The 15,144-nt window shown below is 39.2% G+C and overlaps 1 protein-coding gene across 1 annotated transcript; it reads left to right on the top strand.

Moving 5' to 3' along the window:
• Positions 1-1,616: 1,616 nt before the first annotated feature.
• LOC148849516 (uncharacterized) lies at positions 1,617-13,810 on the top strand. Its single transcript, XM_088951937.1, has 9 exons — positions 1,617-2,187; positions 2,800-2,845; positions 2,939-3,017; positions 3,109-3,154; positions 3,248-3,346; positions 11,208-11,276; positions 11,354-11,711; positions 11,820-11,971; positions 12,427-13,810. Exons 1-9 carry the CDS (start codon positions 1,690-1,692, stop codon positions 13,207-13,209), a joined length of 2,130 nt encoding a protein of 709 aa, XP_088808063.1. The 5' UTR covers positions 1,617-1,689; the 3' UTR covers positions 13,210-13,810.
• The last annotated feature ends 1,334 nt before the right edge of the window (positions 13,811-15,144 follow it).

Raw genomic sequence — 15,144 nt, 5'->3', positions numbered from 1 at the left:
TGAGATTGATATGAGGTGCTCTATGAGAGGGAGCAAATCCAGATAAAATTTTTGTATGTTTTCATTCATGGGAGGATGTTCCCAATGCACGACTGAATGTGTTGTGATGATCCATTTTGTGAGGAGGAAAGGAGTACAAATATAATACAACTGTTTGATGAGAGAGAGAGAGAGAGAGAGAGAAATAAGAAAATGGTTATACAATTTTTACTACCTAATAATATTAACATTTACCTTTTAGGTTTAATTTGAAAGGAGTACAAATACAAATGTATAAAGTGCAGAACCTTATATTTTATCCGTTTGTTTGGCATTGATGCCATTGCTCCAGAAAACGGTGACACATCAGTGTCACGTTGTAAAAACAGTACTTCAGGAAAACGCCAATATGTTTGGAACTGTTTTTCCATAAAAAATGATGCTCCAAGCCACACCTTGGAAATCGAGAAGGTGTGGTTTGGAGCAACATCGAACTTAACATTTTCTCAGATTGCAACTCATTGTTGCTAATGAGGACATGATGTGGCAGTGATGTAGACTTCCTTCTTATAATGGGTATTAGTGTTGAAAATAGATATGGAGCGCTGGTACCAAATAGAAAATGTTGTTGTTGCTCTAAAAAACGTCCTACCTAACAGTAACATTTCCAAATAGAAAAAAAAAAATACCGTTCTTAGAAAACAATGTTGTATCTACAACATCGATGCCAAATATATACTATATGTATTTTTATTGTATATTATCTGATTTTGTAAAATGAGTGTGAATACAAATATATAAAATACAAAATCTTATATTTTATATTATTTTTGTATATATTTATAGTATACATATTTTTATTTATTCTAGGCTCCTTTTTGCAATTATCCATTCCACAAAATGACCTGTTAGTGGGATAAGGATGATCATTTCCCATGTGATTGTTCCCTTTTATTTTTTGTCTAACAGATATTCGATTTAGAGCCCACAGGTTCCACATTTTGGATTTTTTAGGCCTTTCGTCCACCGTATCTTATATGGGCCCAAGTTTCGAAAAACATAATATGGGCCCAGACCACACGAGGCCCGAGGCATGAAAGATCAAAAGGGTACGGTTGTACCCGCAGTGCAGTCTCTTGTAAGTTGTAAATTTTATCGCTATTTTAAACTTTTACAGTATCGTTTACCGACCGACCATATATATCTTAACCCGTACCCGGATCCGTAGGCATCAATTGAACTGCTCGGAAGTCCAAACAAACATTCTCAGGGCCGTGACGGGATCTGCTCCTCACAAATGGACGCCTCACAGAAAGATCACCATGCATTGTAACATTTCTATGAAAATTTATTAATAAAGATCACAAATGGGCGCCTCACAGAAAGATCACCAATGCATGGAAGAATGGCTCTATGAGACGCCAGTGAGACGCAAGCTGTAAGGAGCAGATCCGGTCTCGCCAGGGCCAGCCTCATGGGCTTACTCTTGGACTGCTGAGTTGACTCTCCGCTCCGCTCTGCAAGCGGAGGTGGAGCTGATATAAGCACGTACGAGTTACTCACACAATCCGTGTGAGTGGTGATTCTCACGTGCGAAGGCGAAACAAAATAATAAAATAAAAAATAAGAAAAGAAAAGAAAAAGAAAAATTTTACCCCTGTTTGTAGAGGGGGAGAGAGAAGGTGAGAGAAGGTGAGGCCACAGCCAGAAATGGGTAAGGTAGTGGAGAAGAAGAAGAAGAAGAAAGGACGACCCTCTCTTTTAGATCTCCAAAAGCGAAATCTCAGACAACAACAAGAACAACAGCAGCAGCAACAACTACAGAAACGAAATCCTAACTCTAATCCCTATTCTAATCACTTTAGAAACCCTATCGTACCTAACCCTAACCCTAACCCCAACCCCAGCCGCCGATTCACTCGCCGGAACCCTTGCCCCGACGGGACCGCCGTGTCATCTGAGAGAAACGAAGGTGGAGACGCCGACGTTGACGTAGATGATGACGATGAACCGAACGGGCGCCGCAGAGAGAAGAAGCTCAAGTTCGTTCTCCGTCTGCCCGCACATCAGCAGCAGCATAATTCGTCTTTGAATTCTGGTTCCTATGGGTCTGATTCGAACGCCGAGGATGATAATGGCGAGACACCTCATAAGAGGCGGAAGATCAATGCTGTCGGCGATGGATCTGCTCACAGTGATGCTGAAAAGGTGACGAATTCTTTGAATTGTGTTGGCGGATGTTGTTATCCTTGGATTTTGTCACTTATAGATTCTGTGACTTGAAAGATCGTTGTTTTTTGTTTTTTCGATCTTGAAGGGGACGAATTTTGCGAATTTTGGAGGAATTTGGTTTACTTTGATCTTTTTTGGCTTCTTGGAGAATCTTTTGTCGACATGGCCTGGATTTCCCTTGGAATTCGCTCTTTATATGAACTTTCGTCTTGGGTTTCTGTCCAGAATCGGATGTGTATTGTGTTTGACTTGGTCAAGTTTTGATTTTTTTTTTTTTGTTTTTTTTTGAAAATCGGCGTATGATATCTTTTTTCTATTTTTGTTTTCCGGGTCTTATTTTATTCTCTGTTGCAATTATTTTCGGGCTAATTATGTCTGAAAAAGTGTGAGTTTGTCTTTGTCGTATAAACAGTCTCAGTTTCTAAAATGCATACCCTTCCTGCTGCTTATTTTCTCTCATTCTGGTTTGTGTTGAACTACTCTAAATTAATTTTCTCTATTTTCTCTGCTTGATTATTCAACTATGATAGAAAATAACCATTTACTTAAATGGGCATCTTTTTTTTTTGTTCTTTATGTGAGTTGCAGGGAGCAAAGTCGAATTTTTCCTCGAAAGGGACGGGCAGTCTTCCAGGTTCGCTGTCAATCTACTTTCTTGTTTCCTCCGGTAAGACATTTTCGGAAATTTATATGAAATTATTTGTTTATTAATATTATTTATTAACAGGGACGCAGTTGGAGACTGGACCCACAACGCCTTTACCGGACAAAAAGTTGCTGGTGTTCATCCTCGATAGGCTTCAAAAGTATGTTTTCTGGCTTCTTGGATTTTTTTTCTCCCTTTTGCCGTTCTGCCTTTTACTGTGAGTGCACTGAGGTTTCCCAATCTACCTGCAGAAAGGACACGTACGGCGTATTCTCTGAACCAGTGGATCCAGAAGAGGTGCGTATTGGAATTTGGAACTAATGCATTTAATTTTTATATTAGACGTTCTTTTGTCGTCTAGAGTTTGATCATGAAGTTTGTTATGTATAGCTTCCGGACTACCATGAAGTTATAGAGCATCCCATGGATTTTGGAACTGTGAGGAAGAAACTGGATGGAGGGGCTTATTCTAACTTGGAGCAATTTGAGGTTGGTTACACTTGTTTGGAGTTCTAATAAGTCTATACGGTTTTTAATCATTAAAGTTGACTTGTAATGTGCATTATCAGTGTATGAATGATTTTTCAAGTATATATTCATGGTCTCCAAATTATGTTGTGCTCTACTTCTCTTTGATGCACTTTTCTTGTGGGGGGGGGGGGATGGAATACTTGATGATCTAGTGCTCTTTGATGCACTTTTACTGTGAGTGCACTGAGGTTTCCAAATTATATTATTGGTTGCTTCATACATGGGATGGGAGGATAGTAAAATCATGGTTTGCATGGGAATGGTTTTACCCCACCTATATATTTAATTATTTTATTGCTGACCTACTGAATAATTTCACCCTGCTGGATATGAAGTCGTTTCATTTTAGATCAACACCTAGTTTGTGAATCGAGCTAATCACCAAACATACTGGTGTTGTTAAATATGAAGTCTCTAACATTTCGTGCCATGAAGGCTTTATCTCACTTGCACTTCAAATATAGAGTTTTAATTTTGAGCATGCTGGTCTCTTCTATCTGCGGTCTTGGAACTTAGGAAGGGGTGGACTGGATATGGATGTAAAGTTTGGCATTCTAGCATGAAGTGCCCTCTCTCAGACTCAGACCTGTATTTTCATGTTTTTTTTTAAGATAAAAACGAAAATATATGAAAAAAGAAAACAAATACAACCTGAAGGGGTGCTAAGACAGCACCTCCATCCAACCCAAAGCCCAATACTACTATCCCCTGTACAACTTACCACCCCAACCACCCCAAAACAGAATACAAAAAGAAGCAAAAACCCAAATCTGGAAACATTCTCTTGAGAGAACTGAACTTAACCCGAGCACCATTTCAAGGCTGCCAAGGAACACCAGTCTTCTCCCTTTACCTGTGACATTTCCAACATTTCCCTCACTCTTCATCAACAATTTCTAGAGCTTCCCCTCCCTCTTCCTCCCAATTCTTACCCCCTTCCCCAATTGCGTTTGGCTTATTATTTTCCTGCCTTCTGTTTTATTCAAAGTGTTCTATTTTGTTATTTTCCTCCCCTCCCTCTCCCCTTCACCTCTTTCCTCTCTACACTTATCCTGGACTTCAGATTCCAAAGAATTTTTTGACGTTCCATTTCTTGCAGTTGTATTTTCATGCTTGTCAACTGAGGTTTTACATTGAGTTGAGCTTGCCTTACACCACTGGTCCCCCTGGATAAAGGAGGAGGGTTGTGTCAAGAAGGCAACTGGCACTAAAACTTTTGCCAAACTCTCATGATCATGGATCCTGTTTTGTCAGCCTGAGTTTTTACCATCATACCAAGCAAAGGTCTTATTTTTAAGTTTTTCTTGATTTATATGTTATCCCTCTATCTTGTATCTCATGTTCTTTTTTATTTAGTTTATTAAAAAAAGTCTCTCACAGCACATTTTATAAAGAGAATGAAGGATATATAAGTCGACCCCATATAATTGGGGCAAGGCTTTAGATGAAGATGATGAATGAGGGGACATGTAACTTCATTTTTGATGATATAACCTTAATAAAAAATGACCAATTATCAAAAAAACCTTAATAAAAATGAGAGTAAAATAATACATTGTTTATATAAATCAAGTGTTCTTATCCAAAACTATCTTATATATTATCCAGTGTTTTAAAACGCGGAGGCGTTCCACTACCTAGAGGCATGAGGCGTAATTCAGAACGCAAGAGGCGTAAGCCTCCCGAACACAAGGAGGCGTCCTCCTTAAGAGGAGGGGGGTTATGAGGAGGATGGAAAGGAAGGGGGATCTCATTTTTTCTTTATTTTTAATAAAAATCTTTTATATTAAGAAGAATAAAGATTCATAACAGTAGTTCAAAGGGGGGGGGTTCTTGTCGATGTGCATGAGGCGCAAGAGGCGTACGCCTTATCTTTTCTTCCCTTCCCTTACTATTCTTTTCTTTCCTTTTCTCTTTTTTTCTTGTCTTTCCTTTCCTTTTCTTTCCCTTTCCTTTCCTTTCCTTTTTTTTTCTTTTTTTTTTTCTGTATTTTCATATCAGATGTGCATGAGGCGCAAGAGGCATACGCCTCAGAGGTGTCAGCTCCTCTAGCATACGCTTCAGGGCGTTTTGGGAGCGCCTCGCCTGGAGGCGCGCCTCCAGGCATATACCTCCCACACCTTTTAAAACACTATATTATCTATAAAATTTACCCTTTTAGACATAAGATATGATAAAAGTAAAAGAAAAACTATGAAACCTTTATATATTATTAACTCAAATTGGAATGAAATCAGAGAACCAGAACCAATATAACCGGTTTGGTTGGGTAGAGCCGACCTATTGACAGCCCTAATGCTCTCTATGAAATCCAGGTTTGTTTGCATTGGTGGTCTCTTTGGGGACCATGATGGGCAACTTCGGTTGAGTTTTTAGATATTGTTGGGGTAGGAATCTTGCTTAGGTAGAGATATTGGCATTGCTTTAAGTTCAAAATTTGCATATTCTCTGGGCCCGGTCAAGATTGGGTAATTTTCTTGCTTATCTATGATACCCAGATACCTATACATGTCTTGTTTGCCAATGTCGGATACGGTATTAGATTTTGTAAACACTTCTAGATGTACTTTAGAGCATTAACATTTCTAAAATATGTAGAGGCTATGTTTTAACAAATTATACCATAATGAGAATTGTGGTTTGCACATGTTAAAAATTTAATTAAATTTTGGCAGGGAATAGAGATTTGTTGGAGATTTTTGGAGAAAAATTTTGCAATACAGAGAAGTAAGGAATGCAGTGGTTTCAATGGACTGATCTAAAGTTCTTGGGCCTAATGGTTTCACAATGGCATTTTATCAAGATTGTTGGGGATGACCTAATGGAGGTTTTTGAAGAACTCTTTGAGAGGGGCAGGTTTAATTCAGGAGCAAATGCGACTTCTATTGCTTTGATTCCCAAGAAGGTAGATACTCTTCAGCCAAAGGACTTCAGGCCTATAAGTTTGGTGGGGAGTATGTATAAAATTATTGCTAAGGTGTTGGCCTTAAGAATAAAAAAGGTACTTCTTTTTCTGATCTCACTGAATCAAAGGGCCTTTGTTTTTGGGAGACAAATAATGGATCAAATTCTTATTGCCAATGCATGTGTCGAGTTTAGAGGAAGGGAAAAACAAAGGGGGGCCGATATGCCGGTTGGATTTAGAAAAAGGCTTATGACATGGTTGATTGGGATTTGGGAATTCCTTATGGAAAAAGAAGGCCAATAGATACTACTCAGAGTTTAGAAGAAGAGAAACAAGGGGAAAAAGGAGAAGGTTCAGAGACGGGGGATAGGGACAACGAGAGATAAAGAAAAACAATCACAAAAAGATCAAGAAGTCAAGGAAATAGTTCAAAATGGAAAAGTAAGTATTAATAAACTAGTGGAGAGGGAGGTGAAGGTTGGAAAGTCTCTCGGCCTAGTTTTTTGGGGAGGGAAAGGTTTTGCGAAAATAGCATTTGAGAAGTTTGAAAAGAAGAAAAGAGAAGAGCAAAAGAAGAGGGAAGAACACTTAGAAAAAGTAAAGGGGTGGGATGAGGAAGGAGGAGAAGAGGAGGGGCGGGACGAAATTGAGTGTATCGGGGGGAGGAGGAAGATAGGGAATGGGGGAGGAAGATGAAGATTCTTAGTTGAGCTGTAAAGGGTATAAGGAATGGAAGAAGGAGGAAGTTAGTGAGGAACATGCTTCGAACCAGAGGTGGTTCTTCTCCAAGAAATTATTTCTTGTAATTTTTGTTGTGAAGTTGGTTTGTCAGCTAGACAACCAACATTTTGAGATGTATTGCGTTTTTCAGTTTAAAATGAATTTCCTTTTATCCTTAAAAAAAAAAAAAATCTTAACTGAAGGGGTTTTGGAGCAAGATGGTGTAAATGGGTGAAGGGTTGCATATCCTCATGCCATTTTTCAATTCTGGTGAATGGAATAGCTAGGGATTTTTTTCCTACTAAGAGGGGCCTTAGACAAGGAGATCTCTTTACCCCCTTTCTATTTACTTTAGTGGTCAATGTCTTGAGTGATTTGATTACAAAGACAAATGCTAATAATTTGCTTAGAGGTTGGAGAGTTGGGAGTTAGTGGTGGTTACACACTTACAGTTTGTGGATGCCGTTATTTTATTTTGTGAAGGAAAAATAGAAGAGCTTGTGAACCTAAAGAGGATTGTGAATAATTTTGAGGGAATCTCCAATCTTAAAGTGAAATGGGGCAAGAGTTGTGTGGCGGGAGTGAACCTAGAGAGTGAAGAGGTGAATATTCTAGCTAGGCTTTTGGGGTGTGAAGTGGGAGATTGGCCATTATAGTATTTGGGGCTACCTTTGGGAGGGAATCCAAACTCATATAGTTTTTGGTACCTAGTGAAGTGGGAGATGGTTTCTAGATGTAGAGATGATGGAGGCCTAGGAATAGGAAATATCAGGTTAAGAAACACAACTTTGTTGGGGAAATGGTTATGGATATTGTCGTTGGAACAAGATAGATTGTGGTACAGAGTGATGGTGAGCATTCACGGATTGGCAGACAATGGTTGGGATGCGGGTCTCGATCCTAGGGCTTCTTGTTGCTCTCCATGGAAAGTGATTCACGGTACCTTGCCCTCTATGCTTCCTTCAAATTTGATGCTTGTGCAGGAAACAAAGTGCTGTTCTAGGAAGATGTCTGGGTTGGGGAGAGTTCCCTTAGTGACAGATTACCCTCTATTTATTCACTCTCAGAGAATAAAAGAAAAACCTTTTCGGTTTATATTATTAATTCATGGGACTTGGGGTTGAGGAGAGGGCTAAGGGAGTCAGAAATGGCAATGCTGGATGAACTTGTTACTCTTTTAGGGTCAACCTATTTGGATCAATCTCGTCCGGATAGAAAAATTTGGAAACGTTCCCCATTTGGTGTCTTTACTTGTGCTTCTTTCTTTCATGTCCTTCAGTCATCTAACACTGCAAGGAACTTTCCTTCAAAGGAGGTGTGGTGTAGTCCTGCACCCCCAAAAATTAGGGCTTTTTGCTGGGAGGTGGTACTTCAAAAAATCAATACCCTAGGTGTGTTGCAAAGAAAGAGGCCTACTCTCCACCTCTCTCTCCATGCTTGTAGTCTTTGCTTGAGTGCTGGTGAGACATTCAGACAACTTTTAATCTCCTGTCCTTTATACTTTTTATATGGACTTGGTTCTCTTCTCTCTTTGGAAGCAGGTGGACACCTCCCTTGGATGTGATAAGCCTATACAGCCCAGGTTTTTCAGGCAACTGAAGAGGCGTGGTAGAGTCATGTGGTCATACACTGGTTCTCTGGTCAGTTTGGGAAGAAAGAAATAATAGGATCTTCAATGGAGTGGAGAAATATGAGAAGGAAACTATTGAAAGAATATCCATCAGGGTCATACACTGGTTGAAATCAGTTGACTTGTTTAAGGATTTCTCAGCTGAGGACATTTACAGAAACTGGAGAGAGATTGCAGCTACATCTTCCTTTAGTCCTAAAGTGCAGGAACTATGATCCTCAACAACACAACACAGAATGAATCTAAAGTTTGATGGGAGCTCTAGAGGCAAGCCAGGACTGTTAGGAATTGGGGGCGTATTTAGAGATGGAGATGGTAAAATTGTCACTATGTTTTGAGGGCCTGTAGGAGTAGGAGACTCTTTGAGGGCGGAGGTAATGGCTTTGCTTCAAGGTGTGAGATTTTCCAAACAGATGGGGCTAAACCAAATAGAGATAGAAGGAGATTCTAAAATGCTTATTGACTGGTTGAAATTGGGTAGCTTGGGAGCTTGGATTTATAGACATGCTATAAGGGAGATTGCCAACATAATAAAGGAGATTGGAGCTTCTGTCAAGTGGATTAGAAGATCAGCTAATGGAGTAGCTGATACTTTAGCTAAACAGGGGGCATTGAGGGAGAATCTTTTCTGGGAAGAATTGTAAAAAGATTTTTGGGGGTTGGCACCTTGTTTGGGGGCTGATTTGTACTTGATATATCTTAATTGATTAATGAAGTTACCGTTTCCAATAAAAAAATGACATTTAGCTTTTAAAGTAGATATAAATGCATGATACAAGCATGCCACATGGGACAACTATTCCTGTATCTGTGTCCATGACTTTAGGAAATGAAGAGCCGTATCCTTGTTTCCCTTATTCATGTCCATGTCCACATCAACATTTGGGTGTAATAGTTGCTGATGCATTGGCCAGGGAAGGTATGGAAGGAGCAGCTAGGGTGGATTTAGCTTGGGGAATATAAATTCCTGGCCTGACTGAATCTGGAATAGATCAATATTGGTCCGTCTTCTTACTTCAAATACTATCATTTCTCAATTGAAAACTCAAGGTTTGCTTAAACCATTTTGGTTGCCAGTTGTGTAAGGTTTAAATGTATGTAAAATTCTATTTTTTAGGTGTTGATAAGTGTAATAAAATAGATTCTAGATGACTTTTTTAGTGGGGAATGGCTGGGGTTTTGGGTTATAAGTCTATAGTTGTAGACTTGTAGGCCGGGGCTACTACCACAACTCACCATCTTGTATGTATTTTGAGGATCGAGACCATTAATTGGAGTAAGGCCATCTGACTTTTAGTCATTTAGGCTTGTGTTTGGTTTGAAAGAATTTGTAGAGGTTTCCCTACCCTTCCCTACCTTTTCTTTCAAACCTCTACAGGCAAACAGACTTATTTTATGCATCATTTTCAACCTTTCCTGATGTTCTTGCTGAACTTCTTCCTCCACTGTCCTGTATATGGTAGCTGGACATTGACTTAGTTATTAACTTTTCAGGCTGGTTTACCGATTTTCTGTGGCCTTGTACATTTGTGTGCCTTATAAAATCTATGCATTATTTTTGGGCTATTATTTAATGCCAAACAAGGGAAACCTACAATTATAGATAAAAGAACCACCAGGAAACCTACAATCTTCTTTTCCTTGGATAGATGCTGCAGCAATTAGATTTTCCTCTTAACACACCTACTACAATAGAGTTAGAGAACATGGCAAGGTGGTATCAGTAAAAGATGTGGTAATGTTGGTATCAGCAGGAAGAGAATTAAAGAGGAGTAATTCTACAAGTAGAGGTGATTGGAGAATTTCCAAATAGAAAGTTCAATGAGTTTTAAACCATCAGTGGTAAATATATTTATTAGGGATGTTTCTCTGGGGTTACTAAGCCACATTATAGAGATCATTAATAGAAAATTTTGAGCAAGGTTTAAAGTATTGATACACCCTATATGCATGAACAAGCACATTGGGTGTTTTGATACCACAAAACATCTTTTTTTTTATAGTTTTTTTTCTCTCAAAATTGGTCACGGGTCAGTGTTAGGCCTGCCTACCCCCTGAAAATGCCCAAAGTCCCCAACACTTTGTATTTGTAGTATCACTGTCTTGCCAATACGATATGATACGATAAGCCTGATACGGGGTGTATCGTGTCAAAATTTTGAACCTTGATTTTGAGAAATAATCAAAGTGGACTTTACTCATTTGATATTTTGTTTTACCATATTATCTTTTAAAAAATTGTTAATTTGCACATAAGGCTCTGTTTGGGAAGAGTGCAAATACAAATGCTGTCATTTTAATGAACCTTGCATATTTGTATTTGATTTGTATTTGCACTCTTCCCAAATGGAGCCTTAGTGGTGGAGAGGAAGCACTGGAGTGAGATGACTCCTTGCCTCCCACCATTCCATCTTTCTATTATAACATAGACTGGAGCTTTGAGAGGTTCGGTTGAAATTGTGGTTTTGCTAGCCTCTTGGGTATCCTGAAAAGGATAAAAGATGGAAAATTGTTGTTTGCTTAAAGGGGATTCTTGTAACAATTTTTACTGTGATATTGTGCAGAAAGATGTCTTCTTGATTTGTTCAAATGCAATGACATATAATGCATCGGATACCATTTACTTCCGACAGGTACGTTTATTCCCAACTTCAATTTTCTTTTATACCTTCTTTCTATTTGTTGTTTGAAAATATGATTTTTTCTTCAGGCACGGTCCATACAAGAATTGGCAAAGAAGAACTTTGAAAATTTAAGGCAAGAAAGTGATGATAATGAACCAGAACCCAAAATAGTAAGGAGGGGTAGGCCACCAACCAAAAATCTTAAAAAGCCACAAGGTAGACCTTCCCTTGAGCGTGCTGGTTCTGAGTTCTCAGGTGCAACTCTTGCTAGTGGAGGAGATGGTGCAATGTGGTCCCACTCTTATGATATCAAAAGAGGACCTCCTTTGGACGGGTCTGGCCCTACTGATACATCAGCAAGGGCTATCCAGGGGTCTGGCAGTGGCGAAGCATATACTAGTTGGTTGGCTGACCATAAAACTGAGAGGAATGATGAATTTTCAGGTTTGGGATTGGGTCTACTTGGTTATTTTTAAATAAATGGTTGGGTTCAATATTTTCTCCTCAGTGTAGCCCACCTTATTAATGCACCTTTTTGTTATGTTGGTTCAGGGTTGAAAGGTATGTCAATGAAGTGTGGAAAGAAACAGTTTATACTGGATGAAAATAGGCGTAACACTTATTTACAATCACATATATTAGTTGGTGGACGTGAGCCTTCAGTATTTACTACCTTTGATGGAGAGAAGAAACTGCTAATGGCTGTAAGTATCAAGTAATTTTACCTTCTTGAGGAATATATTTTACTGTATACCTATAATAAATTTTACCAGTGCACATGGTCGTATTGGTACCGGTGGGATATATGTGGTTGAAGATATCATCTAATTACTCCCCTAACCAGAAACATTCCCAAGACCTGGCCAAAATAGGTGTGCTTGCTTTATGAATCTTAAAACAAACCCCCCAAGAAATAGTGGTCAAAAGGTTAAAAACGCAGTACGTCTGATGTTTGGAGTCATTTGGCTTAGGAGATGCTCATACCCTGATCAGTCTGAAGACTGAAGGAGGGGGCTTTAAATTTCCTTGGTAAGTGCATTATTGGCTGTTGATGGTCTGTCTTCCCTGAATCCCTACATTCCCATTGAATACCTTAAGATTCCTCTTTTTCTGTTGACTTTTGAGTGCTCTAATTGTGAAATGGCTGCATCTGAATCAGGTGGGTCTCCACTCGGAACATGGTTATACAAGGAGTTTGGCTCGATTTGCCGCAAATCTTGGGCCCATTGCATGGAGAGTTGCCTCAAAGAAGATATCAAGGGCGTTGCCTGCTGGGATGAAGTTTGGTCCTGGTTGGGTGGGGGAAAATGATGCCCAACCGCAACAGCTGCAATTGCAGTCAACATCTCCACCAGGACAGCTGCCGTCTCAGTCACTTCCTCCACCCCAGGTTTCGTCATCTATGGTGACACCTCGCTTGATGGAGTTGAAAGAAGACAGACCACCAGAGAATCAAGAGCATTCGAAAAATTTGCCCTCAAATGGGCTTTCAAGCAGATTTCCATCTAACTCTGCCCTTTCATCTTCCGAAGCCACAAACAGATCTGTTGTGCCTACCACGGAGGGTGTGGAAGCTGGTAGATGTTTAAAACAAGATAGTGGGCTTACTTTACTGAACAATGGTGGTAGTGGAGCCATCAGGCCCAGGCCTCCCTTTCAGATTCATCAGGGTCCTATACTTCAACCTGCAATGAATGGTGTTCGGGGTGGATTTGGATTTAACCTTGCGGCTCAGATGGGGAAAGTGGTCAGACCAGCCAGGCCATCTGGGAGTTTTGGTTCAGAAACGTCAATGCCCTCTCGTTCACCTCCTGACATGGTTTCCAGGACTACTAATATTAATAATAGTGGTAGTGATAATAATAATAAAAATAACAATAATAATAACAATACTAGTAATAATAATAATAATAATACAACGTTGTCCATTCAGCACCCGTAAACCATCTACAGTCGGATAATACAAAGCTGCCTGGGACTGGGAGTTCAATGAATCCCAGCAGTATCAGCAGTAGTGCTTTGGTGGATTCTGGTGACAAGGCACAGGAAGCAGCAACAGCACCTGGATCTGGGCTCCGACCTATAACAACTTGGCGGGGACTTTCACTTCAGCAGAAGCCAGATACAATTCCTCCCGACTTGAATGTCAGATTCCAGTCACCAGGATCTCCAAACTCCAGCGTCAGGGTTGAGTCGCCACAGCCGGACTTGGCATTGCAGCTTTGAGGATGGTTGGGTTGGGTGGTTATTTATTATTTGGCTTGGCAAGATATTATTATTGCAGCTTTGAGGAGTTGCAGCTCCAAGTTGTTGAAGAGGAGGGAGCAAGGCGCATGCCCACACTCTAATTCTAATTGCACTGTAAAAGAGTTTGATTCCCTTGCCCGCCGGCAGCCGGAAGGGGCGTCGTTGTACAGATAATGTATCCTAATTCTGAGGTCCAAAAGGAAACTAAACTTCCATTTGTAACATTAAATCCATCATTTGGCAGAAGGAATTTTTTTTTATTCCAATTAATTTAAATGCTTGGTTTTCAATTTTAAGTTATTTGGTGGTTTTCAATTTTAAGTTATTTGGTGCATCTCCAGGAAAGTGGAAACCTCGTCCCTCTGCTACCAGAATCAACAGTGACATGCATTGATGGCTCTTTTCTGTTTATCTTGCTGGTAGCTGGTATGGTTTTCTATTTGTGCTCCAAGTTGCTTCGTCCTCTAATGCCGACTAATACCAAGCATTGACGTCAAGGTTCAATGTTTGGATATGTATTGGGCTGTATTGGCCGATATGTATCATATCGGGGGCTTTCCAATATGTATCTATAGCGAGTGTTTCGGGTCAGATTATAGTTCACGGGGTAGATGGGTTTTAAATCGACCCCTATGAACCAGATTGTAAAAAACTTGAAAAAAAAAAATAAAGAGAAATGAGCCTTGTGCATAGGCCATATATATTTTGAACCTTGCTTGGTGTATGCTCGATCTATGGAAGGATAAAGCAACCATTATTGAATTGCAATGGAGGTATAACCGTCCACCTGGATTTTGTACCTGAGTCTTTATTTGGTTGAGGGCAAATCTGAATCAGATACATATTTTGTACCTGGTTCGATCTTGCATCTTTTTGTTTGTAAGTTGCAACTATGATTTACACTTCTACCTGATGTGATACATTTGTCTCATTTTCATGTCTCTTTCTACCTCCATTCTCTTGCATTGAAGGTGATTAGATCTGACCATTTTACTTTTCACAAACAAAGAATAATAGATTAGGTCTGAAGCAAAAGTAAACTGGAACTTACACTTTATTTGTATTTCCATGCATTTGTTTAGATGGTGGTCAAAAGTTCTGTAGTGACTCTTGCAAAAACCTTGATTTAGATCCAATCTAGGTCAAATTTGGATTGTATTTAGAATTTTAGATATTAAGTGCAATTGATAAATCAAACTAAAAATTATCAAAGATATTATGTATTATTAATAAAATGAATTGATAATAACTCTCACACCACTTGAGTTTATAAATCTTTACCAAGCATACATTTAAACCAACATTATTGATTATTCTATATAGATGTAGTTTCATTCTTTGGTATCTATAGAAGAATACGAATGAAAATTTTTTTATAATCGATTCCCCCTCCTCCCCATTGATTATAGTTAATCGAGGTTTAAATTCCTATATAAAACTTATAGCTTGTGATGCTAGAAATTCTAATTTTAGTAATGTGAAAAATTGAAGACCTACTTTATGGAAAAGCCCAGGAGAAGGGGTTATATAAATATAACTTTTATGCTTTTAGAAATGACAATGGAGATTGTTCAATTGCTCATATTGCTAGGAACCATCTGGAGGGGAGTCCTTGATGCAAAAGCCTATT

Source organism: Nelumbo lutea, chromosome 6, assembly GCF_056320005.1.
Source record: "Nelumbo lutea isolate HS-2025 chromosome 6, American lotus-T2T, whole genome shotgun sequence".
NCBI classification, from domain to species: Eukaryota; Viridiplantae; Streptophyta; class Magnoliopsida; order Proteales; family Nelumbonaceae; genus Nelumbo; species Nelumbo lutea.
The sequence above is the reverse complement of the archived record's forward strand: the minus strand, read 5'-3'. Positions and strand labels throughout refer to the sequence as shown.